Source organism: Notolepis coatsorum (assembly GCF_963971535.1).
Source record: "Notolepis coatsorum genome assembly, chromosome: 15".
NCBI lineage: Eukaryota > Metazoa > Chordata > Actinopteri > Aulopiformes > Paralepididae > Notolepis > Notolepis coatsorum.
Window position 1 is genome coordinate 16,522,985 of NC_140179.1, and position 27,859 is coordinate 16,550,843.

The 27,859-nt window shown below is 44.3% G+C and overlaps 1 protein-coding gene across 1 annotated transcript in view; it reads right to left on the reverse strand.

Annotated features, from left to right (window-relative positions):
* Positions 1-27,859, reverse strand: part of mapk8ip3 (mitogen-activated protein kinase 8 interacting protein 3) — a gene marked incomplete at its 5' end in the record, with an annotated part of 121,418 nt that overhangs the window by 53,428 nt on the left and 40,131 nt on the right. The window contains 8 exons of the mRNA XM_084330694.1: positions 379-435; positions 1,623-1,774; positions 10,641-10,698; positions 12,198-12,350; positions 12,987-13,044; positions 17,561-17,578; positions 26,543-26,673; positions 27,796-27,859. The exon at positions 27,796-27,859 is cut by the window's right edge and continues 40 nt beyond it. Coding sequence (XP_084186820.1) covers positions 379-435; positions 1,623-1,774; positions 10,641-10,698; positions 12,198-12,350; positions 12,987-13,044; positions 17,561-17,578; positions 26,543-26,673; positions 27,796-27,859 — 691 coding nt within the window. The remainder of the gene's footprint in view (positions 1-378; positions 436-1,622; positions 1,775-10,640; positions 10,699-12,197; positions 12,351-12,986; positions 13,045-17,560; positions 17,579-26,542; positions 26,674-27,795) is intronic.

The following is a 27,859-nucleotide window of genomic DNA, read 5'->3' on the forward strand; positions in this document are numbered from 1 at the left end:
ATTGAGGGAATTGTTTTAATGTTTTACTATGATTGTTAATGTACTTGATCTTCTGTTAAGCACCTTGAGAATTAATTGTATTATAAAGTGTGCTATATAAATAACTTATTATTATTATCATTATTATTATTATTATTATCATGATCATAATCATTATTGTTATTATTATTATGATTATTGTCATCATAATCATCATTATCATTATTGTTATTATCATTTCCATTATCATTATCATCATCATTATTATCACTATCTCCTCCATGTCAGGTCAGAGGACATCATTATTATCATCATCATCATTATCATCATCATTATTATCACTATCTCCTATATGTCAGGTCAGAGGACATCATGACTGATTGTAAAATGGAATCTCACAACTGCCAGATGGTGGATTTCTTTTTCTCCGAGATCTGAGGGCTCTCTCTGGAGGCTCTGTGAGGAGAGAGAGAGAGAGAGAGAGAGAGAGAGAGAGAGAGAGAGAGAGAGAGAGAGAGAGAGAGAGAGAGAGAGAGAGAGAGAGAGGTGTGTGTCAGTTAGAGAGAGAGAGGGTGTGTGTCAGTTAGAGAGAGAGAGAGTGTGTCAGTTAGAGAGAGAGCGGGGTGTGTGTCAGTTAGAGAGAGAGAGAGAGAGGTGTGTCAGTTAGAGAGAGAGAGAGAGAGGGGTGTCAGTTAGAGAGAGAGAGAGGGGTGTGTCAGTTAGAGAGAGAGAGAGGGGTGTCAGTTAGAGAGAGAGAGAGAGGGGTGTGTCAGTTAGAGAGAGAGAGAGGGGTGTGTCAGTTAGAGAGAGAGAGAAAGGGGTGTGTGTCAGTTAGAGAGAGAGAGAGAGAGGTGTGTGTCAGTTAGAGAGAGAGAGAGGTGTGTGTCAGTTAGAGAGAGATGTGTGTCAGTTAGAGAGAGAGAGAGGGGTGTGTCAGTTAGAGAGAGAGAGTCAGATAAAGAAGAATGCATTCCCCTTAAAACATCATCTCTGAACCTTCACTCTATATAAATGGCAAATGGCTGCATTTATATAGCACTTTTTTTTTACTTTTACAATTTGTTCCTCACATTTTACCCATTCACTCACACATTCACACACCGATGGCGGACCATGCACGGTGCCAACCTGCTCATCGGGAACAATTAGGGGTTAAGTGTCTTGCTCAAGGACACTTCGACACGCTGCTCGGGAGGAGTGGGAATCGAACCGGGAACCTCTGGATTACCAGGCGACTGCTCTACCTCCTGAGCCACTGTCGCCCCTTCACTTCACCTGATCATCTCTGAACCTTCACGTCACCTGATCATCTCTGAACCTTCACTTCACCTGATCATCTCTGAACCTTCACTTCACCTGATCATCTCTGAACCTTCACGTCACCTGATCATCTCTGAACCTTCACCTGATCATCTCTGAACCTTCACTCTACCTGATCATCTCTGAACCTTCACTTCACCTGATCATCTCTGAACCTTCACTTCACCTGATCATCTCTGAACCTTCACCTGATCATCTCTGAACCTTCACTTCACCTGATCATCTCTGAACCTTCACGTCACCTGATCATCTCTGAACCTTCACTTCACCTGATCATCTCTGAACCTTCACGTTACCTGATCATCTCTGAACCTTCACGTTACCTGATCATCTCCGTCCACCTCACCGCCTCCTGAAGCTCCATCAGTCTCTCCTTGTACTGGTTCCTCTCCATCAGAACCCGGGCCATCTCCACCCTGGTGAAGCGTCGCCTCTGAGTCATGGTCACATCTCCGTCCTGCATGGGAGACGAGTACTGAGTAGGAGAGCATCGAGAGCCAGGGTTAGTATATTATTTATATTAATACACCAGAGCTGCATCGAGAGCCAGGGTTAGTATATTATTTATATTAATACACCAGAGCTGCATCGAGAGCCAGGGTTAGTATATTATTTATATTAATACACCAGAGCTGCATCGAGAGCCAGGGTTAGTATATTATTTATATTAATACACCAGAGCTGCATAAAGAGCCAGGGTTAGTATATTATTTATATTAATACACCAGAGCTGCATCGAGAGCCAGGGTTAGTATATTATTTATATTAATACACCAGAGCTGCATAAAGAGCCAGGGTGAGTATATTATTTATATTAATACACCAGAGCTGCATCGAGAGCCAGGGTTAGTATATTATTTATATTAATACACCAGAGCTGCATAAAGAGCCAGGGTGAGTATATTATTTATATTAATACACCAGAGCTGCATCAAGAGCCAGGGTTAGTATATTATTTATATTAATACACCAGAGCTGCATCGAGAGCCAGGGTTAGTATATTATTTATATTAATACACCAGAGCTGCATCGAGAGCCAGGGTTAGTATATTATTTATATTAATACACCAGAGCTGCATCGAGAGCCAGGGTTAGTATATTATTTATATTAATACACCAGAGCTGCATCGAGAGCCAGGGTTAGTATATTATTTATATTAATACACCAGAGCTGCATCAATAACCAGGGTTTGTATATTATTTATATTAATACACCAGAGCTGCATCAAGAACCAGGGTTTGTATATTATTTATATTAATACACCAGAGCTGCATAAAGAACCAGGGTTTGTATATTATTTATATTAATACACCAGAGCTGCATCAAGAACCAGGGTTTGTATATTATTTATATTAATACACCAGAGCTGCATAAAGAACCAGGGTTAGTATATTATTTATATTACAGAGCTGCATCAAGAACCAGGGTTAGTATATTATTTATATTACAGAGCTGCATAAAGAACCAGGGTTAGTATATTATTTATATTACAGAGCTGCATAAAGAACCAGGGTTAGTATATTATTTATATTACAGAGCTGCATAAAGAACCAGGGTTAGTATATTATTTATATTACAGAGCTGCATAAAGAACCAGGGTTGGTATATTATTTATAGTAATACACCAGAGCTGCATAAAGAACCAGGGTTAGTATATTATTTATATTAAACCAGAGCTGCATAAAGAGCCAGGGTTAGTATATTATTTATATTAATACACCAGGGCTGCATAAAGAGCCAGGGTTAGTATATTATTTATATTAATACACCAGAGCTGCATAAAGAGCCAGGGTTAGTATATTATTTATATTTGTAGCGGCAACATGCCAGAATGCCGCTTCTTGGTGTAGACGGGGAGTGAATCCATACGCGCTCAACGTCCAAAGAAATAGTTTTCCACACATTAAGCTCCGTTATCAGACACCGATGTGGTGACCCGATTTAATTAGAATAAGTAGGTTACATGGGAGGGTTGATCACAGTGATCCTAAAACGTCATATAACCTGGTCTAATTGCTTAAAGTGTAATCTAAACAGTTTCCGAAAGCGTCCTGAAGCGCTGAAGCGGTAAGAAAATCATATGCTTTCCCCATCGACTACCGCCCAACAGCTGATTCCTATCACCTATTTAATGATCTCTGCCGCGCCGTCGCCGATCACCCGACAGGTGCAGGTGATCCACTCACGGCGCAGCAGCAGGCCATGCCGTATGTTCGTGGGGGGAGGCTGTTGTTTGGAGAGGAAGACAGAAGTGCGGCCTGTTCATGTGGGAGGATGGATTGGGAGAGATGCGCCGAGTGGCGGCGTCTGCGTCCGTCGGAACTGTGCAGCGAAGACATGCGTGGGAGCAGTAGTCGGTGGTGGGATGCGGAAGAAGTGGCTGTGAGAGATCAGGAACAGCGAAGGCCTTGCGATTGGTGGCCCCGGCCTGTGAGCGGCTACCCAGGGTATTGGGAGGATCGTGATGGAAGTAAATGGTGTGAGAAGGGCGAGGAAGATAGCGAAAGGGAACAGGCAGATATGGAGCTAACGACCGATAACGGAGAGGGAAGTGAGAAGGAGGCCTCGGAGATGGTGGAAGACAAAGGGAAGGAGTCGGATGGTGTAAAGAAGAAGAAGAAGGAAGAGGAAGAACGGGAGAGGGAGGAGGAGGGGTGGGATACGGTGAGGAAGAAGAGGAAGAAGCGGACGGAGAGGAACGACAGCGATGGGGATAGTGAGAGTAGGGGGGAGGAGAGGGGGGGAGAAGGGGGGAAGAGGAAGAAAGGGGGGGACGATAGCTCAAGTGGTCCGGGAGACGAGGGTGCAGGAAAAGATGTGGCAAAAGCGGAAGTGATCCATATAGTGGTCAGGCTTGAGGGGGAGAGGGATGAGAGGAAAGTAGGTAGGCTCGAGTGGCCCAAACTCATTGCCGAGCGATTAGGAGAGGTAAAGTACGTGAACGTTTTGTGGGATGGGAATCTGGCCGTAGGGTGTGGTAGTGAGGGGCAGGTGGAGGTGGCTAGGAAGATGCAGAGCATTGGGGGGGTGGGTATAAGTAAGGTGGCGAGAGTAGGGGAGAAGAGGGGGGGGGGATGTAAGGGGGTGATAGTTGGGGTACCGGTCGAGGTTACAGTAGAGCAGCTGGTGGAAGAGCTAAAGGAGGACAGGCGTAATGGCATAGTTAAGAGTGCAGCAAGGATGAAGAGGGGAGCGGAGAGGGCAGTGACGGGGACGGTAGTGATTACGTTTGAGGGTGGGGTTGTTCCTAGGGAGGTATTAGTAGGGCGTAGGATGTATAGGGTTAGGGAATTTGTTCATAATCCTCTTAGGTGCTATAGGTGCCAGGGGTTTGGCCATATAGCTACCACGTGTATGAAGGGGATGAGGTGCGCTAGGTGTGGCGGGGAACATGAATATGGGAAATGTGGAGAGGGAGTGAAGCCGAGGTGCTGTAGTTGTGGTGGGGAGCACAGTGTAGCGTTTCGGGGGTGCGAGGTGATGATGAAGCAGGTCGCGGATCGGAGAGAGAGAAGGGAGGGTAAGTTGACGTATGCTGGGGCGGTTAGCAGGGCAGGACAGGGGAGCCAAGAAAGGGTGCAGGGGGTTGAAGGAGGGCATTTGGCAGTGAGGGTAGAGCAGGTGGAAAGAGACAGGGGAAGGGAGGAGAAATTAGGTATTGTGGCCTTCGTGGCAGGGGTAGTTACTGGTATGGCAGAGGTTACGGGTAGAACAGAGATGGTGAAGATGATTGTTAGGATAGCGGTTCAACATCTGGGATTGGAAGGTCTGGACTGGAAGGAGGTGTGTAAAGAATTGGCTGAGGGGGCTGCGAGGGACAAGGCTGCGAGGGACAAAGCAGCCCAGGATAAGATAGCAGGGGGCAAGGAGGGTCCCGCGGAGGGGGGCTCAGACAGGAAGTAGCAGCAGTAGCTGCACTCCAATGGACAATGTAGTTGATGACGGGGTCCAGTAGAAGAAGAAAAAGAAGGTGAAGAAGGAGAAGAAGGAGAAGAAGAAGAGCCCATAAAAAGAATTGCGGAGGGCAGTAATACGCCTCGATGCGTCTACTCTGCCGGAAATTCAAATAAGAAGAAGAAGAAGAGTCCACCCAACAGGCTGCACAGAATCATAACATTCCCCTCAATCATTACATTCCCATAAATTGTAACCTTCTATTGATAAAAATAATGATAATAATAATACTAATAATAATCAATAACAAAAAACACTCATTCGGCCTTTACACCGGCCCCTAATTGTGCCTACACAATTACAAAATATGGTCGGGCGAGTGTTCATTACAGCTGGCAATCCTCCTTTGACTCCAGTAGTAGGCCCTTGTTATCCGGAAAGGTTTCCAGGATCCGTCCAAGCGGCCAGGAATTCCTGGGCGCTGTGTCGTCCACTATGACCACCAAGTCACCAGGGGCGAAGTTCTCTTTGGCTATTTATGTTATCAGCTGTGCCGTGGCAGATTCACCTGTCACGTGAATCACCACAATACAACTGAGAACATTCCACGTCACAAAATAAAAAATCTTCAAGTTGATCCACAATCCACTTCACTCCAGGGTTTGCCATGGTGGTGCATTGGAATGACGATGTGAATCAAACACCACTCATGTTCTTTCCACTTTCTTTCTTTCTTTTGTGATACACCCTGTGATGGGGTATGTACCAGACACAGCCATCCTTCCTTGGTTCTTGAAGAGGTACCTTCTCTGTGGTCTTAGATATTCCATCCTCTTTCCTCTTTGATCTTACAGTCTTCTCTCTGCTCTTAGATCTTCCTGTCTTCTTTTGCAGGCTCATGGCTCGTTGTGTCGTCACCTGTCTGTACTCTGCATGGTACCCTTCATCCTTCCTCTTCTTTTGCAGGTGCATGGCTCGTGTCGCCACCTGTCTGTTGTTGCGTGTCATCACATCTCCTTTCCGAAAGGAGAGTGGCAAGTTATACTGACCATCTTTTAAGTTTATCGAACTGTTGGTGATGGCTTTGGGTCTTCTTGTCACATCCACCACGTTGACGTTCAGTGGACCATATCTTCTTGTCACATCCACCGCGTTGACGTTCAGTGGACCATAGACCGCCCATCCCAAGAGTGACCTTACAGCATATGGTCCGTCATCCTGGCTGTTCACTATCTGCCGAGGCTCCATGGCTCTCGGAGTATTGACTCCAATCAGAAGCTCCACATCTGAGTCAATGTAAGTGATGTGAACATCCTTTAGGTAGGGCCATTTCTTCAGTTCCTCTTGAGTAGGGATGTTTTCTTTTGACACTGGGATTGCTGGTTGAGTGTATAGCGTAGGCAGTGCAATAAATGTGTCATCATTGATGTTGCCTACCTCCAGGCCTGAGATCTCATATGCTGGGACATGTTTCTCTTGTGCCATTGTCTTAAGGAGAATTGATGTTTTCCGGCCCTTAGCGTTCAGCTTCCTCATGAGGCTCTCTGTGCAAAAGGATGCCGAGCTGCCATGGTCCAAGAAGGCATATGTCGTTACATACCCACTTTCGTCAGCCTGTTTCACCTTTACTGGCACGATGGGTAAAGCACAGTCCTTACCGGCCCCATTATGTTCACCAAGCCTCACCAGAGCACTACCCACAGTCTTCTTGGTCAGGGGTGGTGTCCTCTCCTGTTGAGGTGATTTCCATTCCATTGACCCGACTGTTCCTTTTTGCTCATCCGGTCCTTCTTGGTCATTTGTCTCTATGTGTAGCAGAGTCAGGTGTTCTTTCTGACAATGCTGACACCTCATCCGCTGGCTACAGTGCCTACTGAGATGTCCCTTGGTGAGACAACCAAAACAAAGTCCTTTCACCTTTAAGAACTCTATTTTGTCTAGATGTTTCTGAGCTCTTATCCTCCTGCAGGCTTCAAGTGAGTGATCGCCTGCACAGTACAAGCAAGGAGTTCTAAAAGCCACAGAGCCATCTGCCTTGCATCCTACATTACCGACGGTTGACGGTATGTTTGTGACTGGTGTCACTGTCGTGACGAAGCTGCTTCTCTCTTTAACCGGTGCAGCCGCTGTTCCTGCTCTTGTTTGCCATACAGAGGCTGCAGTCTTGAGGTACCTTGGGGCAGCTCCGTCAGGACTGTAATCCTGAATATTGCCCCACAATGGGTCGGAGGCGATTTTGGCTTGTTTCTCCAGATAAGCCACAAGATCCTTGAATTTGGCTCTTTGCCCAGTGCGCTCCTGGATGTCGTAGGCTGTTGACCCCCACCTTTCTCTGATCCTAAAGGGTATCTTGGATAAGATCAGTCGTAGGTTAGATGGATTGTCCAGCTCATCCATGTAGTGAAGCTCCTGCATTGCATTACTGCATCCTCTCAGGTAGAGGGCGTAGGCGCGCAAAGCTTGACTATCCTCCTGTTTGATGCTGGACCAGTCCAAGGCCTTCTTTATATAAGCATTTGTTATCCTTATTTCATCACCGAAATTCTCTTTAAGTAGTCTTTTGGCTTCCACATATCCATCCTGTGGATGCATGTGTAGGCAGCTCCTCACAAGATCTTTAGGTGGTCCTGTGGTGTATTGTTCTAAAAAGTAGAGTCTATCTTGCTCGCTGGTGGTTCTATTTTCTATGCCGTACTCGAAGGCTCGCATGAATGACCTAAAGTTCATAGGATCTCCGTTAAACATGGGAATCTCCCTGGTTGGGAGTAGCGCCAGATTCTGCTGTGAGACAAGTATATCTGCAATGTCGTTCTGCCTTGCCATGACATTTGATAGAACCTGGTCTGTTTGGGTTTGACCCTGTTGTCCTGCAGTAGCTCCAGATGGTTGTAGCTGAAGCTGCACAGGGTTCTGATGCTGATATGGAGCATGTGGTTGTTGCCAAGGTTGTGGCTGAGGTAGCACATATGGTGGTGGTCGATACTGTACAGGTGGTAGTGGCTGTATATATGGCTGTTTGGGTCTCACTACTTGTGGAGGCCTCTGTTGTTGTTGTTGTTGTTGTTGTTGCTGTTGTTGTTGTTGTTGCTGATGTTGTTGTTGTTGTTGTGGTGTGTGCGCCCATGCATACTGGTCCAAGAGCTGTCTTTGCACAGGGGTTTTTGGAACAGCATTTATGGATGCATATTCTACCGTGGTTTGCAATATCGGTAGTCCTTCTGAGGTGTCTAGAGCATGTGCTTGGTCAACATAATCATTCATACCATCTCTAGGTTGCATCTTGTACACATCTCCGTCCTCTTGAGAGGGTGGCTGGTTAATTTGTGATGGATACCTCGTGGTTCTAGATGAGTTGGTTTGTGATAATGTCTCATATCTTGAGTTTGGCCGCTGATACAGCCATGTCTGTGTCAAAGTCGAGTTTATCCTTCTCAGCCTTTAATTTAGCCTTGGCTTTAGCCTCCTGCAGACTTAATTCAGCTATGGCTTTAGCTTTATTTAGATTTGTTTCAACCTCTAATTCAGCCTCCTTTAGGCTTATGGCTTGTCTGGCTGAAAGTGCAGCGGCCTTTGCCAGAATGGTGGCCCTCTCGTTTTCAGCCCTTCGACGGGCGGCAGATAACCTGGATGATTGGCTTTTACTTGATGATTTTGATGATTTGGATGATCTTGATGGGGCCCTGGAAACGCTATCCTCTGGGCCTATTGTAGCCTGAAGGTCCCTTTCCAGCTCATCTTGAGTCTCTACTGGAGACTCTTGGATCCCAGACCCAGTTGGACTTTGGGATGGAGTTTGCCTTTCCTTATTCCCTTCCATCAACCATTTTTCCATCACATTAATAAATGCATTGAATTCATCTATTCTTGGTTTATACCGTTGTGTTTCATCCTCATCGCTTTCCTGTAAATACGGCTGTACAGACTCAATTGCTGACTTAAAAGCACTGAGTGTCTTATTGAACAGTGCCATATCCGTTCTTACTCCTTGTTCATCATTTGATTTCATCATCAGAATAATCTCATTTTTCTTGCGGGTGCATGCTGCAAGCCTGGCTTTACGTGATGCCATTAGTTGTTTCAGCTCAATATCCGCTTGTGTCAAATCCATATTCTCTGTTTCAATATCCGACATCTTGTCTATATTTATCCACCAGTTCTTAAGACAGTTTTATAATTTGGCTTATATTCCACAGCGCCGTTTGCGCGCGCCACGTACGTGGTAGTGTCTATTCCATTCATACATTCTACTCACGCACGTTCCCTTTGATGTCCTCGAGCCGGGAGGGAGGATCCTCCCCTCTTGGTGGTGATGCTTTCGTTGATCGATCCTGTAGCAGCTGATCACAGGCAGCGATGTCCTCGGGCTGTCATCATTCACTGTGCTGATGTGGATCGATTCCTTCCTGCTGATCTCTGATCTTTGATTGTCTCTCACAACAATGCTGGCCCCTTGTTGTCAGTCCTCTTGCGAGTCCTCCTCTGGTGTTGTGCTTATTGACGCGCGCCTCTGCCTTGGGTCGCGTCAATATCTGCGCGAGTCCTCTTTCACTTTATTGAAGCTGGTTGGGGTTCAATAAACGCGATTTTCTTACTTAATGTAGCGGCAACATGCCAGAATGCCGCTTCTTGGTGTAGACGGGGAGTGAATCCATACGCGCTCAACGTCCAAAGAAATAGTTTTCCACACATTAAGCTCCGTTATCAGACACCGATGTGGTGACCCGATTTAATTAGAATAAGTAGGTTACATGGGAGGGTTGATCACAGTGATCCTAAAACGTCATATAACCTGGTCTAATTGCTTAAAGTGTAATCTAAACAGTTTCCGAAAGCGTCCTGAAGCGCTGAAGCGGTAAGAAAATCATATGCTTTCCCCATCGACTACCGCCCAACAGCTGATTCCTATCACCTATTTAATGATCTCTGCCGCGCCGTCGCCGATCACCCGATAGGTGCAGGTGATCCACTCACGGCGCAGCAGAGTCCACCACCCAACAGGCTGCACAGAATCATAACATTCCCCTCAATCATTACATTCCCATAAATTGTAACCTTCTATTGATAAAAATAATGATAATAATAATACTAATAATAATCAATAACAAAAAACACTCATTCGGCCTTTACAATATTAATACACCAGGGCTACATAAAGAGCCAGGGTTAGTATATTATTTATATTAATACACCAGATCTGCATAAAGAGCCAGGGTGAGTATATTATTTATATTAATACACCAGAGCTGCATAAAGAGCCAGGGTTAGTATATTATTTATATTAATAAACCAGAGCTGCATAAAGAGCCAGGGTTAGTATATTATTTACACCAGAGCTGCATAAAGAGCCAGGGTGAGTGTTGTTTCAACTCAACCCAAAGCCACCAGCTGTAACTATAGTGTTGTTTCAACTCAACCCTGAGCAACAAATAAAGACACAGTTACTCACATCGTCACCTCCTTCATCCTTAGCGTCCTGGGAGGCCCCGAGAGCCTCAGCTCTTAACCTGCAAGACAGAGGCAGGAGGAGTCATCAGAGCATCTTGTCTCCTACTTGTTTAGATGGTCAGGTGTCTAGATGGTCAGGTGTCTAGATGGTCAGGTGTTTAGATGTTTAGATGGTCAGGTGTTTAGATGGTCAGGTGTTTAGATGGTCAGGTGTTTAGATGGTCAGGTGTTTAGATGGTCAGGTGTTTAGATGGTCAGGTGTTTAGATGGTCAGGTGTTTAGATGGTCAGGTGTTTAGATGGTCAGGTGTTTAGATGGTCAGGTGTTTAGATGGTCAGGTGTTTAGATGGTCAGGTGTTTAGATGGTCAGGTGTCTAGATGGTCAGATGTTTAGATGGTCAGGTGTTTAGATGTTTAGATGGTCAGATGGTCAGGTGTTTAGATGGTCAGGTGTTTAGATGTTTAGATGTCTAGATGGTCAGGTGTTTAGATGGTCAGGTGTTTAGATGTTTAGATGTTTAGATGGTCAGGTGTTTAGATGTTTAGATGGTCAGGTGTTTAGATGTTTAGATGGTCAGGTGTTTAGATGTTTAGATGGTCAGGTGTTTAGATGGTCAGGTGTTTAGATGTTTAGATGGTCAGGTGTTTAGATGTTTAGATGGTCAGGTGTTTAGATGGTCAGGTGTTTAGATGTTTAGATGGTCAGGTGTTTAGATGGTCAGGTGTTTAGATGTTTAGATGGTCAGGTGTTTAGATGTTTAGATGGTCAGGTGTTTAGATGGTCAGGTGTTTAGATGTTTAGATGGTCAGGTGTTTAGATGGTCAGGTGTTTAGATGTTTAGATGGTCAGGTGTTTAGATGGTCAGGTGTTTAGATGTTTAGATGGTCAGGTGTTTAGATGGTCAGGTGTTTAGATGTTTAGATGGTCAGGTGTTTAGATGGTCAGGTGTTTAGATGTTTAGATGGTCAGGTGTTTAGATGGTCAGGTGTTTAGATGTTTAGATGGTCAGGTGTTTAGATGGTCAGGTGTTTAGATGGTCAGGTGTTTAGATGGTCAGGTGTTTAGATGGTCAGGTGTTTAGATGTTTAGATGGTCAGATGGTCGGGTGTTTAGATGTTTAGATGGTCAGGTGTTTAGATGGTCAGGTGTTTAGATGGTCAGGTGTTTAGATGTTTAGATGTTTAGATGGTCAGGTGTTTAGATGTTTAGATGGTCAGGTGTTTAGATGTTTAGATGGTCAGGTGTTTAGATGGTCAGGTGTTTAGATGTTTAGATGGTCAGGTGTTTAGATGGTCAGGTGTTTAGATGTTTAGATGGTCAGGTGTTTAGATGGTCAGGTGTTTAGATGGTCAGGTGTTTAGATGTTTAGATGGTCAGGTGTTTAGATGTTTAGATGGTCAGGTGTTTAGATGGTCAGGTGTTTAGATGGTCAGGTGTTTAGATGGTCAGGTGTTTAGATGGTCAGGTGTTTAGATGGTCAGGTGTTTAGATGGTCGGTGTTTAGATGTTTAGATGGTCGGGTGTTTTAGACCACAGAGCAGGAGAAGACCTCCTCACCTCTTCAGCTCCTCCTCCAGCTCCTTGACTCTGGTGTCCACCTTGTTCTTGGACAGCCTCACGGCCTCCAGCTCCTCCCGCAGCACCTCGTGATCTCCGGACAGCTCGTCCACTTTGGCTATGAGGTCGTTCTTCACGATGTTCAGGGCGTTTCTGTGACGGCAGCGGAAAGGAATCATGACCGATTGCAGGATCGAGATTAATTGCCTTTCAATTAATTCGATTAACAATATCAACAGACATTGTGGTTTCTTTGGTGTTATTTGGTAAAGGGTTGGACAGGTCAGTTGTCTGAAGAACTGTTCGGCCCCTCGGTCGACTACTTCTGACTGAGCGGAACACATTACAGCAGTTCTCAGGTCTCTGCATTGGCTGCACATGTTCTTCCCGTGTCAGTATTTTGTGAACACGCACCGCTTGCTCCTAAAGCCTGATGGCATCATAATGTCAGAGCCCCATTCATTGTCCCTGGAGCAGCTTTTACATCCCAGTGACATCACCGATTGGGTTCCCTCTCTGATGTCTAGCTTTAGAAGAGAGAGTGGTGCGTGTTCACAAATACTGACTGACCTGTCCTGGGACACAAGAAGAACATATTATGTGAATTCTTAAAATAGGTGGCATTTCCCTTTAATACATAATCACCAAAAGTGTCTTAAATCAGATTAATGTGTTTTTACAGTTACTGTAACAGATTATTACACATATTTTCAATCAGATTACTATAATCCTGTTAATGCTGTACATGTAAGTTAACCCCCACCAACACAATGTCTCTCTCTGTCTTACTTGGTCTCCAGCAGTTGCTTGTTTTCGGTCAGTAGATTCTCCACCTCCTTGCCCATCCCTGGAAAACAGCCACAGTTACAACCAGTTCAGCGTTTTCACATCGACACAGGTGCTACACCACACCATGCCTCCAGGGGGCGCTAACAAGAGCACAGGGTCCTCGTGCATTTCATCCGCTTGAGTCCCCCGTGACGTCGTAGTAGCTAGTTCAGAAGAATCAAGCGTCGGAAATGCACCACGACCGCCGTTTTGTGGACGATTAAAACCTCTGTCTGCATGTTGTGGTCTGGATTAAAACCTCTGTCTGCATGTTGTGGTCTGGATTAAAACCTCTGTCTGCATGTTGTGGTCTGGATTAAAACCTCTGTCTGCATGTTGTGGTCTGGATTAAAACCTCTGTCTGCATGTTGTGGTCTGGATTAAAACCTCTGTCTGCATGTTGTGGTCTGGATTAAACCTCTGTCTGCATGTTGTGGTCTGGATTAAACCTCTGTCTGCGTGTTGTGGTCTGGATTAAACCTCTGTCTGCGTGTTGTGGTCTGGATTAAAACCTCTGTCTGCATGTTGTGGTCTGGATTAAAACCTCTGTCTGCATGTTGTGGTCTGGATTAAAACCTCTGTCTGCATGTTGTGGTCTGGATTAAAACCTCTGTCTGCATGTTGTGGTCTGGATTAAACCTCTGTCTGCATGTTGTGGTCTGGATTAAACCTCTGTCTGCGTGTTGTGGTCTGGATTAAAACCTCTGTCTGCATGTTGTGGTCTGGATTAAAACCTCTGTCTGCATGTTGTGGTCTGGATTAAAACCTCTGTCTGCATGTTGTGGTCTGGATTAAAACCTCTGTCTGCATGTTGTGGTCTGGATTAAAACCTCTGTCTGCATGTTGTGGTCTGGATTAAACCTTCTGTCTGCATGTTGTGGTCTGGATTAAAACCTCTGTCTGCATGTTGTGGTCTGGATTAAACCCTCTGTCTGCATGTTGTGGTCTGGATTAAACATCTGTCTGCATGTTGTGGTCTGGATTAAACATCTGTCTGCATGTTGTGGTCTGGATTAAAACCTCTGTCTGCATGTTGTGGTCTGGATTAAAACCTCTGTCTGCATGTTGTGGTCTGGATTAAACCCTCTGTCTGCATGTTGCGGTCTGGATTAAACCTCTGTCTGCATGTTGTGGTCTGGATTAAACCCTCTGTCTGCGTGTTGTGGTCTGGATTAAACCCTCTGTCTGCATGTTGTGGTCTGGATTAAAACCTCTGTCTGCATGTTGTGGTCTGGATTAAAACCTCTGTCTGTATGTTGTGGTCTGGATTAAACCTCTGTCTGCATGTTGCGGTCTGGATTAAACCTCTGTCTGCATGTTGTGGTCTGGATTAAACCTCTGTCTGCATGTTGTGGTCTGGATTAAACATCTGTCTGCATGTTGTGGTCTGGATTAAACCTCTGTCTGCATGTTGTGGTCTGGATTAAACATCTGTCTGCATGTTGTGGTCTGGATTAAACCCTCTGTCTGCATGTTGTGGTCTGGATTAAACCTCTGTCTGCATGTTGTGGTCTGGATTAAACCTCTGTCTGCATGTTGTGGTCTGGATTAAAACCTCTGTCTGCATGTTGTGGTCTGGATTAAACCTCTGTCTGCATGTTGTGGTCTGGATTAAACATCTGTCTGCATATTGTGGTCTGGATTAAACCTTCTGTCTGCATGTTATGGTCTGGATTAAACCCTCTGTCTGCATGTTGTGGTCTGGATTAAACCTTCTGTCTGCATGTTGTGGTCTGGATTAAACCTTCTGTCTGCATGTTGTGGTCTGGATTAAACCCTCTGTCTGCATGTTGTGGTCTGGATTAAACCCTCTGTCTGCATGTTGTGGTCTGGATTAAACCTTCTGTCTGCATGTTGTGGTCTGGATTAAACCTTCTGTCTGCATGTTGTGGTCTGGATTAAAACCTCTGTTTGCATGTTGTGGTCTGGATTAAACCTTCTGTCTGCATGTTGTGGTCTGGATTAAACCTTCTGTCTGCATGTTATGGTCTGGATTAAACCCTCTGTCTGCATGTTGTGGTCTGGATTAAACCTTCTGTCTGCATGTTGTGGTCTGGATTAAACCTTCTGTCTGCATGTTGTGGTCTGGATTAAACCTCTGTCTGCATGTTGTGGTCTGGATTAAACCTTCTGTCTGCATGTTGTGGTCTGGATTAAACCTCTGTCTGCATGTTGTGGTCTGGATTAAACCTTCTGTCTGCATGTTGTGGTCTGGATTAAACCTCTGTCTGCATGTTGTGGTCTGGATTAAACATTCTGTCTGCATGTTGTGGTCTGGATTAAAACCTCTGTCTGCATGTTGTGGTCTGGATTAAAACCTCTGTCTGCATGTTGTGGTCTGGATTAAACCTCTGTCTGCGTGTTGTGGTCTGGATTAAACCTTCTGTCTGCATGTTGTGGTCTGGATTAAACCTCTGTCTGCATGTTGTGGTCTGGATTAAACCTCTGTCTGCATGTTGTGGTCTGGATTAAACCCTCTGTCTGCATGTTGTGGTCTGGATTAAACCTTCTGTTTGCATGTTGTGGTCTGGATTAAACCTTCTGTCTGCATGTTGTGGTCTGGATTAAAACCTCTGTCTGCATGTTCTGGTCTGGATTAAACCTTCTGTCTGCATGTTGTGGTCTGGATTAAAACCTCTGTCTGCATGTTGTGGTCTGGATTAAAACCTCTGTCTGCATGTTCTGGTCTGGATTAAACCTTCTGTCTGCATGTTGTGGTCTGGATTAAACCTTCTGTCTGCATGTTGTGGTCTGGATTAAAACCTCTGTCTGCATGTTGTGGTCTGGATTAAAACCTCTGTCTGCATGTTGTGGTCTGGATTAAACCTTCTGTCTGCATGTTGTGGTCTGGATTAAACCCTCTGTCTGCATGTTGTGGTCTGGATTAAACCCTCTGTCTGCATGTTGTGGTCTGGATTAAACCCTCTGTCTGCATGTTGTGGTCTGGATTAAACCTTCTGTTTGCATGTTGTGGTCTGGATTAAACCTTCTGTCTGCATGTTGTGGTCTGGATTAAACCTTCTGTCTGCATGTTGTGGTCTGGATTAAAACCTCTGTCTGCATGTTGTGGTCTGGATTAAACCTTCTGTCTGCATGTTGTGGTCTGGATTAAAACCTCTGTCTGCATGTTGTGGTCTGGATTAAACCTATGTCTGCATGTTGTGGTCTGGATTAAAACCTCTGTCTGCATGTTGTGGTCTGGATTAAAACCTCTGTCTGCATGTTGTGGTCTGGATTAAAACCTCTGTCTGCATGTTGTGGTGTGCTTTTTGTTCTAACCTGTTCCCCACCCACAGCATAATGACTACTATGATCTACTTATGATAATAATGGAAATGTCCCCTTGTATTATTACCGTATATATCTTAATATAGGAGCATCAAGCATGGTGTATAATAAGCCAAGCGCTCACATGCAAGTGTAAATCAAAGGAGAAATGAATTTGGACAAGAGGACAGACAGGAAAAATAACATTCAACTCAATTATCAACAGATGCCTTGCATGGAATGTTAGTGTAGTTCTCTTTCTTCCAACATGGCTGCCTGTAACCATTGGTAACCACTAGAAATGCCTAATTCCTGTGCAGTGGTAGAGTAGGTAAAACACTGGAAAGGCATGATATCACTGTTCTACTGTGACCTCTTTACAGGAGTTGGTAATAAAACACCAAATGATTATGTTTTTGTTGATATATTTCTCATATACCAACACATGTTGTTTCCAACATGGAGGACAAATTGGTATCTAAACATTCCATGAAAGGCCTCTGTTCTGTGTCTGGGTCACTTGGTACGGAGCATCCGCTTGATGCAGCAGGCTAGAGGAGGAATAGCTACATCCATAGCATTAAAAGTTGTACTTTTTTAGGCAATTTATCTTTGGAGGTGAATTTTACCTGGAGCGGATAAATGCAGTGGATTTTAAATACAAAAGTATCGTGAAGAAATGCTGTTAGTCATAATTGTTGGCGAAATTTAATATCAATAGAGCTTCAAAATAGTGCCTATATATTCTTAAAGTCACCGTGAAACTGCAACACAATTCCATTGAACACGGTCTATAGGGCCTTTAAAGTTCCAATCAATTTTTTCCCCTTCTTTTTAGTTTTTACAATATAAATGGGGATATATTCATAATTATGCATTCTGGAGGATTTTCTAAATATGTGAATACATCATCAATATAGATCTATTTTACCCCAGTGATTATAAACATTATAATAGTGATATATACAATATAAACATTTGATACCTATACAGCAAAAACACTTAAAAACTCGTATTTACCGGTACCTGTTGTCTAAGTGTTTGATTTGATGATGACCTGTTTGTTTGGATTGCAGATTGGGTCTTTAAAGTAGTTTTATAGTAAAACAATATAAAATGGAAAACAAAAGGTCAAGATAACGATCAATAAAGCCAAAGAAAATAAAGGAGAGGGATAGGGACAGGAAGTGACATCAAAGCTCAAAGCTCAGCCAGGAAGTGACATCACAAACGCACAGTCATTCATATGAAGGCAAGCGGTGCCTTACCAAAGAAATCATCCCGGACTGGGAGCGAGAGAAGAGAAGAGGAGGAGGAAAGCGGACGGAGGGAGAGCAGGACGGAGAAACACAGAGCGTAGAGAAAGAAAGAGAAAGAAAGAGAGAGGAGAGGACGCTGATAAGCATTTATTAACATGGCTTCCAACGACAGCGTCAGAGGGACATCACATCTTCCACAGACCCCTGGTGCCACGCTGATTAGGGATGTGCATCACTGACCAAAATCATTCTAGAATAGTCTACTGTTCTTAAGACCGGATATTCGAAAATGTATAATAATAATAAACACGAAATAGTAATTTTCTGTAGCCTATAATAACAGCATTGCATTGGCCTATCAACCGGTTTTAATAAACAAACAGAAACAGTAGCATGTGCATCATTTAGATCAATTAGGCTATGACAATTTGGCTGCCTCTAAATATAAAAATATATTAAATAAGAATGGTTTGCTTCACACACAAAAAAAAATATATATATATATATATTTCGACTCTGACATGAAAATCGAATGTGGAGACTGACACGACTATTAGAAAATTCTAACTCATCCCTAACGCTGACGATACAGTGCTGTACTGTGAGGGTCATGGACAGCTAGAAGATGGAGGCTGGTGAGAGGATGCAGCAGAGGGCTGAGTTCCTCGGTACTGAAGCCAGAAGGGAAACCTGTACTAGTCAACATTATACCAATGTGTAAACAGGGCCTTGGTTAAAAACACTACGGTTAAAGCTAGAATCTGTAATGCTGCCAAACAGCGACCTCTAGACAAAAGAGCCCTGCTAGCATTGCATTTTATTCATATATTTGGTCTGATGTGTTGGTTGTTTAGTAACTTATTAGTGTGAATTTCTCCAGACCTCTCTTGGTAGAGTCTGAGGTGTGGCCAGCAGTAACAACCCCTCCCCCTATCCCCACACAACTCCTCCCCCTATCCACACTCAACTCCTCCCCCTATCCACACTCAACTCCTCCCCTTATCCCCACTCAACTCCTCCCCCTATCCCCACTCAACTCCTTCCCCTATCCCCACTCAACTCCTCCCCCTATCCCCACTCAACCCCTCCCCTATCCACACTCAACCCCTCCCCCTTACCACTCAACCCCTCCCCCTATCCGCACTCAACCCCTCCCCCTATCCACACTCAACTCCTCCCCCTATCCACACTCAACTCCTCCCTCTATCCCCACTCAACTCCTCCCCCTATCCACACTCAACTCCTCCCCCTATCCACACTCAACTCCTCCCCCTATCCCCACTCAACTCCTCCCCCTATCCCCACTCAACTCATCCCACTATCCCCACTCAACTCCTCCCACTATCCCCACTCAACTCCTCCCCCTATCCACACTCAACTCCTCCCCCTATCCCCACTCAACTCCTCCCCCTATCCCCACTCAACTCCTCCCCCTATCCCCACTCAACTCCTCCCACTATCCCCACTCAACTCCTCCCCCTATCCCCACTCAACTCCTCCCCCTATCCCCACTCAACTCCTCCCCCTATCCCCACTCAACTCATCCCACTATCCCCACTCAACTCCTCCCACTATCCCCACTCAACTCCTCCCACTATCCCCACTCAACTCCTCCCCCTATTCCCACTCAAATCCTCCCCCTATCCCCACTCAACTCCTCCCCCTAACCCCACTCAACTCCTCCCCCTATCCCCACTCAACTCCTCACACTATCCCCACTCAACTCCTCCCCCTATCCCCACTCAACTACAACCAAAACATGTGAACAAAGTGCAGTACCAAGCGGGGTTCTTTTGCCGCTGTTTGATGGCATTACAGATTCTACCTTTAAAGTGGACCATTCCTTTAATTTGATGCAGTGATTTTTGAACTAGCAGAATTTTTAAGGATCCTGTGTGGATTTTTTTATTTATTTTTATTTGAACCTTTATTTAGCCAGATAAAACATTATGAACAGGTTTCTTATTTGCAATGTCGATCTGATTTAAAAGAGCTGTGATGAGACAATTTACTGTACTACATGTTTGCAAAGTTGCCCAGGGCTAGTGAAAATGCTGAGTGGCTAGTGACTTTGGAAAACCACTAGCCACAGTGGCTAGTGAGCCAAAAAGTTAACGTCAAGCCCTGCATAGGTGTGTCAATGATAATGTTCACAGCGTTTGGAGCAATAATATAATTGCTAGGTTCAACACAGCCAAGGCATAGGTGTGTCAATGATAATGTTCACAGCGTTTGGAGCAACAATGTAATTGCTAGGTTCAACACAACTCTTCCACATCTACACCCTCCATCTTGTCCCAGTCAGCCGTTGCCCCAACTGGAGCTCCTTTTGCGGCCGAGTCACTGGTCGCAGGCAGTAGTAAACAATGGAGTCAACAGTCAGAAGCACAGTTGTACAGTTGGCGTGTAGCAGTATGATTACAATGATACTGTCCCCAGCAGGGGTTAGTGAAGAAGAAATTACCTATATTTATTACTTTTTGGGTGGGGGCGCGAGTGCGGGGATTTTTGGCTAGTGAAAATGCTGAGTGGCTAGTGACTTTGGAAAACCACTAGCCAAAAAGTTTACGTCAAGCCCTGCCACTGGTGTTTACCACTTGGTTAGTTTACCACTGGTATTTACCACTTGGTTAGTTTACCACTGGTATTTACCTTTTGGTTAGTTTACCACTGGTATTTACCACTTGGTTAGTTTACCACTGGTATTTACCTTTTGGTTAGTTTACCACTGGTATTTACCTTTTGGTTAGTTTACCACTGGTATTCACCACTTGGTCAGACGTTCAAGTGCAACTTCCTGGTGATAAACTCAAAAGATGTCTGACATTACGCGTCGATGAGGACCTGCCGAACGCACCATCAATCATGAGAGCCACCCGAACGCACCTTCACTCAGTGTGACAGACATATATACCAACCAATGCGTGTGCAGATACACACCTGAGAACTCCCCTATGGGCGTGTCCAGCAGAAGCAGGTGCAGGGGGCGGGGGGAGGAAGCACACAGAGACCAGGTGAGAAGTTAACAGATGAATGATCCCTTCAAATAAACAGTGAAATACAACAAATAAACAACTTCCCCTTTGAAAAAAAACAAAAAGGAAAGAATTGTATAAATACAAAACATAAATAATAAAGGAGATTGTTAATGTGGAGCGGATGAGGCGATGGAGACCGGGTGTGATCAAGGTGGAGCTCGGAACCCAGCAGGAGAGAGTTGTGCTTCATCGTAAACAGAGTTTGAAGGTCAACTCAGTGAACCACTGCTCGGAAAGGAGTATTTCCTGACTGCTGGGAAACCTATGAGGCGGGATCAGCTGGAGCAAGCGACCAATGACAGCAAGCTTACTTGTCATGTATGGGAGAGAAGGCAGAATACTTTGTTTAAGACCGAGCTGTAATCTGTATTTAGGTAATTAAATGTGATGTAATAACGGAACACTGCTACAGTATCTTTGGTGTCTGGCACTCTGTGTGCACGCAAATAAAACAATCAATCAAATCAATCATAAAGTCATAAATGATATTTGACCTGCATACAGTGAAAAATGTAATGTATCCTAAAAGTTCAATAAATAAATTCATTCATTCATTCATTAACAAATACATTAAATATAATAAATAATAAATCCATGCCCCTTGTGATGACAATGTAGGGGAAGTTCAAATTTGCGACGCCTTCTCTTCAAGAAAAGCCAAAGGATTTCACATAACGTCTCCCTTCACCTGTGATGTCATGAAGACGACACGCGTGGAGCATGTCAAGAACACGTCAAGCACACGTCAAGCACACAGCGCATCCCAAGTAAAAGAAAATATATAAAAATAAAAGAAGTCAGAAAATGTATATTTTCTGAAAGTATACTATTTATGTATTCATAAATTACACTAAACTTGTGTTAAATTTAAACGACTTAAATTGTACTTAAAGATGTGCTTAAATATATTGAAATCAAACTTTGGATGTATTTTTGGTTACTTTTCAAATGTACTAAAGTATCACTTTTTTTCTTTTTAGATTACACTTACCACATGTTAACCATACTAAACATGTGTTTTAAATTAGTACAAGAAATCACATAAGAGGTACCAAAAATACATTGCAAGTATACTCTCAGAAAAGTACATGGGTAGAAATATACTTTCAGTATGGACAAATATTATTATTTTCTTTTTTTACTTGGGATAACAAAAAAAATAGAAATTCCTGGGGTGTGATGTAGTCGACTAGGCATGTGCCGGTATGACATTTTGATGGTATGATAACCTTGGGCAAAAATACCACGGTTTCACGGTATATCACGGTATTCGGTAAAAAACTAAAAAAAAAAAAATGTTATTTATGAATGTGTGAAGACTGTCTGTATTACACACAGAGGGAACTGTCTGACCACTTTCAAACTAAGTACAGAATAAAAAATATTTCCAAATAAACGTTCATGATTAAAAATATGTAGGCTAGATGTCAAAAGAGCAATACGTTTTGCCTGTTAAGCTGTATAAGGGGACCCTGCTTTTTTTTAATCATAAATCGATCAATACAAACCGTATTAGATCCCCACGTGGGGTATCATTGGAAAGCCACACTCATTGGCTACAACCCTGTCGAATGATAGACGGAGCTAGAGCCCCGGGAGTTGTGTACGTGTTGTGTACTTTGCTGTGTACTTTGGCGCATGCCTCACATATCGGCATGTAACTCGAGAACCGCTGAACGGATTTTGTCGCCTGAAACGGCAATCGACAGGCAACAAATAGGGCTTTAATTCTTTATTGTATTAAAATGCACAGCCGAGCCGCTAGAGGTCGGCAAAGTGGCGCGTCGCGAATCGTCCTCAAGAGGGCCCACATGTGCCCTTGGATGTTAATGTTGTGTTTCTTTTTCAAATGTAGCCAAGAGTAAAGACCTTAACCGTATCAAAACAGCAGTCAAAGTGTATATTTTAATTTTACCGATGTTTTTAAGATTTACCGAAAATACGAATTTATCGAAAAAACTAAATCCAGATTTAACACTGCCATTGGAAAGAGGAGCCTTTTCCCTATCCATAGATGTATGATTTGGCCATAATAAGGTCAAGGTCAAATATGAATTTATAATTAAAATGGATTATAATTTATTACTGTATCTACAAATATTTCTGTTTAATCATCTTCCCTTTATTCAGTTGCTTAGATTTGTTGTACACTTCATCTCAAGAAGGTGCTGAATGAGCTCAGTAAGCGAGCTCGGTTCCAGCACAATTGTAACATGGTGTTATTCACCGGCACAGATGCCAAAAGAAATCATAATTTATATTCTCCTTTTTTTCATTACAATTTACTCAAGCCTAGTAACAGACACAATATTTCTGACACATGCGAATTGACCTTGTAGAAGTGGAGCAATCTTCCATTTACTTAGGCATGTACCTTTAGGCGAAATCTCTGAAAATAGGGCTACAGCTTAACAGGTTAATGTAATCTACTTGCACAGATGTATGTTATATAGCCTAGTACTATTCTTACTGGATTAAACATACATTAAGGGATAAAGGTGCTCCCATGGTCGAGCGGACTGTACGCGGACTGGACTCTGCGGAGGTCCGCTGGACTCTTTGAGCTTTCATAGTCGAGCGGACCTCAGCGGACCTCCGCGGACCAATTTCCTACATGTCTCGCGCCAGTTTACAAAATTTTTCCCACGCTGTTCAACTTCTGTCATGTCGTCGTCATCCGATGTCAATAAAGAGTATCTTATCTCCGTTTTCCAATATTTAGATAATAAAACGGGCAGTTTTACACACTTGAATAACAGGTATATAGGCAGCTAGGTGCAATGTACCGTATAGGCTTGCTCAATGAGGTGGACAGTGCGTGGTGCTGAAATGGAAAACACACGCATTGCATGAAATAAAAACACCAGTTTTATTTAGAAATATTGGAAACGGAGATACCATAGACTCTATCTCCGTTTCCAATATTTCGATAATAAAACTGGCAGTTTTACACACTTCATTTAGAAAAGCCATTCTCTTTTGCGAGTGAAAAAGCGAGTGGTCAGAGTAAAATGCCGATCGGCGTCACATTAAATGCAGGTCGATGTCAACGCCGATCAGCGTTTTGTGTGACACTAGCGGTGCGCATGAGAAAATTGGAGCGCACTTGGAGTCCGCTTTGGGTCTGCTTTGGGTCCGCACGAGTCCGCTCCGTGTATGGTCCGCTCGACTATGGGAGCACCTTAACACATCCACCGCCGGAAACACTTTAAAACGTTATTGCCCGCCATGCTTATACCGCCAGACCACGCTGTACAGCGATATTGAGATCAATATTTCATTTTTTCGCCATGGCATTCATAATTCATATATACACCTCCGCCGCTGCAGCTGGACCCTACGGCTCAAATAAACGACGGCTCAATACCGCCACCTGGTGGATGGTCGGGCGAGTTACACTGGTAAACAGGATATGACTGCTGTGCGTCCATTAAATTCATCCGGCCATCAGATATTGTCGCAAGGCTCCCGACAGATACTATAGTACATATCGATCGTTTTATAAACTTAATAATCGATATGATTTCGGCGTTTATTGCGACATACAAACCGGAAATGGACCTAGGCGATCGACGTCCTATACCTGGGATCTTTCACCGCCAGTCTCATTGACGCACGGTAAGAGGACGATGACGCTATTTTTAGCCCAATTGTTTATTCTCTTCACTGCAAACTGATCTGATCAATATATCACCCATACTACATAAAGCATTTACTGACGATCACGGAATTATAAACGACCCCCCCCCCCCTTTCATCCACGCATGATGAAGCATAACGTATAGGATCATATACAGTTACATTTTTTAATATAGCGTGTATCGGGAATAAACAGCAGTTGATAATCTATATATGCGTTTATGCCCATAACTCACGTTCTATGAATTACTGCAGAAAAAGTTAAAAACATACTTATATTCTAGAAGGTATTTTTGGAAGAATCTATGAATGAAAAAGTATAACGTTCCTACATCCTGAACGATAGATAATCGATGTTGAATGGGCCATAGTAATGTCAATTTAGCAATACAATTTAAAAAGTTATAGCCCTGCAAAGAAGGTGAACATCTCCATAGGCTTAGACTGGTGGCAGTGAGGCTACATTGATGGATATAACCGTGGCAGGGAATGTGTTAAGAGTTCCACACGGACCATATTGTTTGTTACTTTCCTGTCTGCAAATTAATTCCTGTTAGCTAGCAAGTAACAGAGTGTTGACGTTGAGTTGATGTTTAACTCATTCTGCGCCAGTCACGAGAAAAGTCGGGTTAACTCGCCAACTGTTCAGCACCAATCACGAGAAAACTCAGGTTTTAATCGTTATTTCTTTTATTAGCTATATCCATAAATTTTTCATCCATCCAGCCTGATGTTATCATTGGGAATGGGTCTGAGCTCGCAAAAGGGCAAATACCACCGCCTACGCCTTTCAGCCGGTATTGCACTGCATTAAAAATGGTGTGGTTTCTTTTCTGGGCCGATCTGAGCCGTGCAGGCCGGGTTTAAATACTCCGGCAGGACGAACCTTTACAACAATACATCTGTGATCAACGCTATCATTGAAGTGAGTGCTGGCATTCAACCACGTTTTACCATGTTAACAAGTGGCAACCAAAGTGTTAACACTGCAACGTTTTCAAACTGCGGTAAACCGTGGAACCGGTAACCGGCCCATGCCTAATGTAGACGTGTCTCGGGGAAGCAGCCATGATGTAGACGTGTCTCAGGGAAGCAGCCATGATGTAGACGTGTCGTCTAAGGGAAGCATGCAGCCATGGCAGAAGCGTGTGGGTCTCTGTGCTGCTGACATTCTGGGAGATTCTGGCTTGAGCCGCCATGCAAGGTGCTGCTGTCATGTGCTGCTGTGCCCTTATGATGCAAACACAATACATCATCAACATGCTCCCTCCCTCCCTCCCTCCCTCCCTCCCTCCCTCCCTCCCTCCCTCCCTCCCTCCCTCCCTCCTCTTCCCTGAGTGAACACTTGTTTGCCATGCCTGGGTACTCTATGTGAAAGCTGGCCCTTGGTTAAAAGATAGCCAATAAGCAGCATATAAGTTATTAGAAGCTGGAATTATGGTGGAACTACACTGCTAAGGTAAAATTGTTTAGCAAGATACTGAGAGTTAATGAGTTAGAACTCTCCTCGTGAGAGGGGGGGGGGGGGGGGGGCAGCCTAATGTTTGTAAAAGATCGTTTTAAAATTAAGGATCCAGCACAATGATATTTTTATTCATAAAACGCTTATTGTGGAATGTTAATGACATGAGTATAATTCAAAAAGTTACATTAGGACTGTGGTTCTCTGCCGTAGATGGTTAAAACCTTTGCCTGCATGTAATGTTGTGGATTAACACTTTTTCATCTCACGACCCTGTTTGAAGCTTCCCACTCCAACCACAGGGCTCTGGTGAGTAGAGCTAATGGCATCTCATCAGCCACACGACTAGCAGGTATTTCATCAACCACACGTAGGGCTGGGCGATATGGCCTAAAAATGTAATCTCCGATTTCTTTCACACCCCATCCGATTTACGATTTTAATCGCCAAGGAAATCATTCAAATAAGCTTTGTTTTTATTTGACACAAAAATTATCAAACCAAGATGAATTTCCCTATTGGGATTGAAGTGCAAACCTAACTTTCACCAATCTTCACTTAAAACAAATAAAATGTGCCTCTTGATCATCCAACAAGAATGAATTTCCCTATTGGGATTAATAAAGTGCAAATCTAACTTTCACCAAACATCACTTTTTGTAAAATAAAAGGTGACTAAAAAAAAGTCATCGAAATCGTCCTAAATCATTAATTCGAATGAATCGATAAAATCGATTAATCGCCCAGCCCTAACCACACGACTAGCAGGTATCTCACACCACTGAACTATCCCTCTAAGCATATCACCCTGTGCCACCCGACCAGAAGTGATCAGAGGTCGGAGGTCGAGGCCTTCGCGCGTACCTAGAAGCTCTGCTCCCGCGTCCACGTCCCCGATGATGTCCGACTTGGCGTCTTTGATCTCGTGGTACAGCGAGTCCGTGTTGATGCCGAAGGCCTCGTTCACGATCCCCTGGGAGGGGCTGAGATAGACAGTGGGAGTGATGGACAGTGCTCTGCACCAATGAGGAGGGGCTGAGACAGACAGTCACACAGTGGGAGTGATGGACATCGCTCTGCACCAATGAGGAGGGGCTGAGACAGACAGTCACACAGTGGGAGTGATGGACAGCGCTCTGCACCAATGAGGCGGCGCCTGGGTATATGAAGCTCTGTGTGTGTCTGTGTGTCTGTGTGTGTGTGTGTGTGTGTGTGTGTGTGTGTGTGTGTGTGTGTGTGTGTGTGTGTGTGTGTGTGTGTGTGTGTGTGTGTGTGTGTGTGTGTGTGTGTGTGTGTGTGCGTGTGTGCGTGTGTGTGTGTGTGTGTGTGTGTGTGTGTGTGTGTGTGTGTGTGTGTGTGTTCTGGGGCTGTCAATTCATAGTCCAAGTCCACTGTTAGGTTCTTAGTCGATCAAGACAGACTACATTTTAGTCAACTAGACATGTGCTATAACGAAATTTTGTTTCCAAAAAATTTGTTTTTTGAATGATCTTTTCCCCCCTTCTGTTTTTCTCCCATCCCAATGTTAGTCGTTATGCCAATTCCCAATCCCCTTCCTGGTCGTTGCGCACTCTACCCCCCTACCGTCGGTCTGGGAGGGCGGAGACTATCATATGCTTCCTCCGACACATGTGTAGCCAGCCCACCACTTCTTTTCACCTGGCAGCGCGGACTCTCACTGAGAGAGTGTAACGTGTGGAAGGTCACACTACCTCTCTTAGATCCTTCCCTCGCTGTGCAGGCGCCCCGACCGAACTGTAGGAGTCGCTGTTTACAACGACCCGGACCCACCCACCGGCTTCCCTCCCGCTGACTCTGCCAATCGAGCCAGTATGACGGCCGGCCAAGCCGGAAGCAACGCTGACAGCCGGATTCGATACCAGTGTATCTTGTGTTGGTGACGAGCGCTTAGTCCGCTGCGCCACCAGCCGCAATAAATGTGTTTTTAACTGAGTGAAGAGGAAAGAGTGATAGCTCTGTTGTGTCTGTGTTGTTGGCAACATGGTACCTATGACAGCAGTGGTGGGACCTGAATGAGAGAGAGGTCCAGACACCAGTGGTGGGACCTGAATGAGAGAGAGGTCCAGACCGGGTCCTCGTCCTACCTGTTGCCCCCGCCGTAGACCCGTGGGTCCACACACATGTCCAGCTCAGGGGTGGAATCGATGA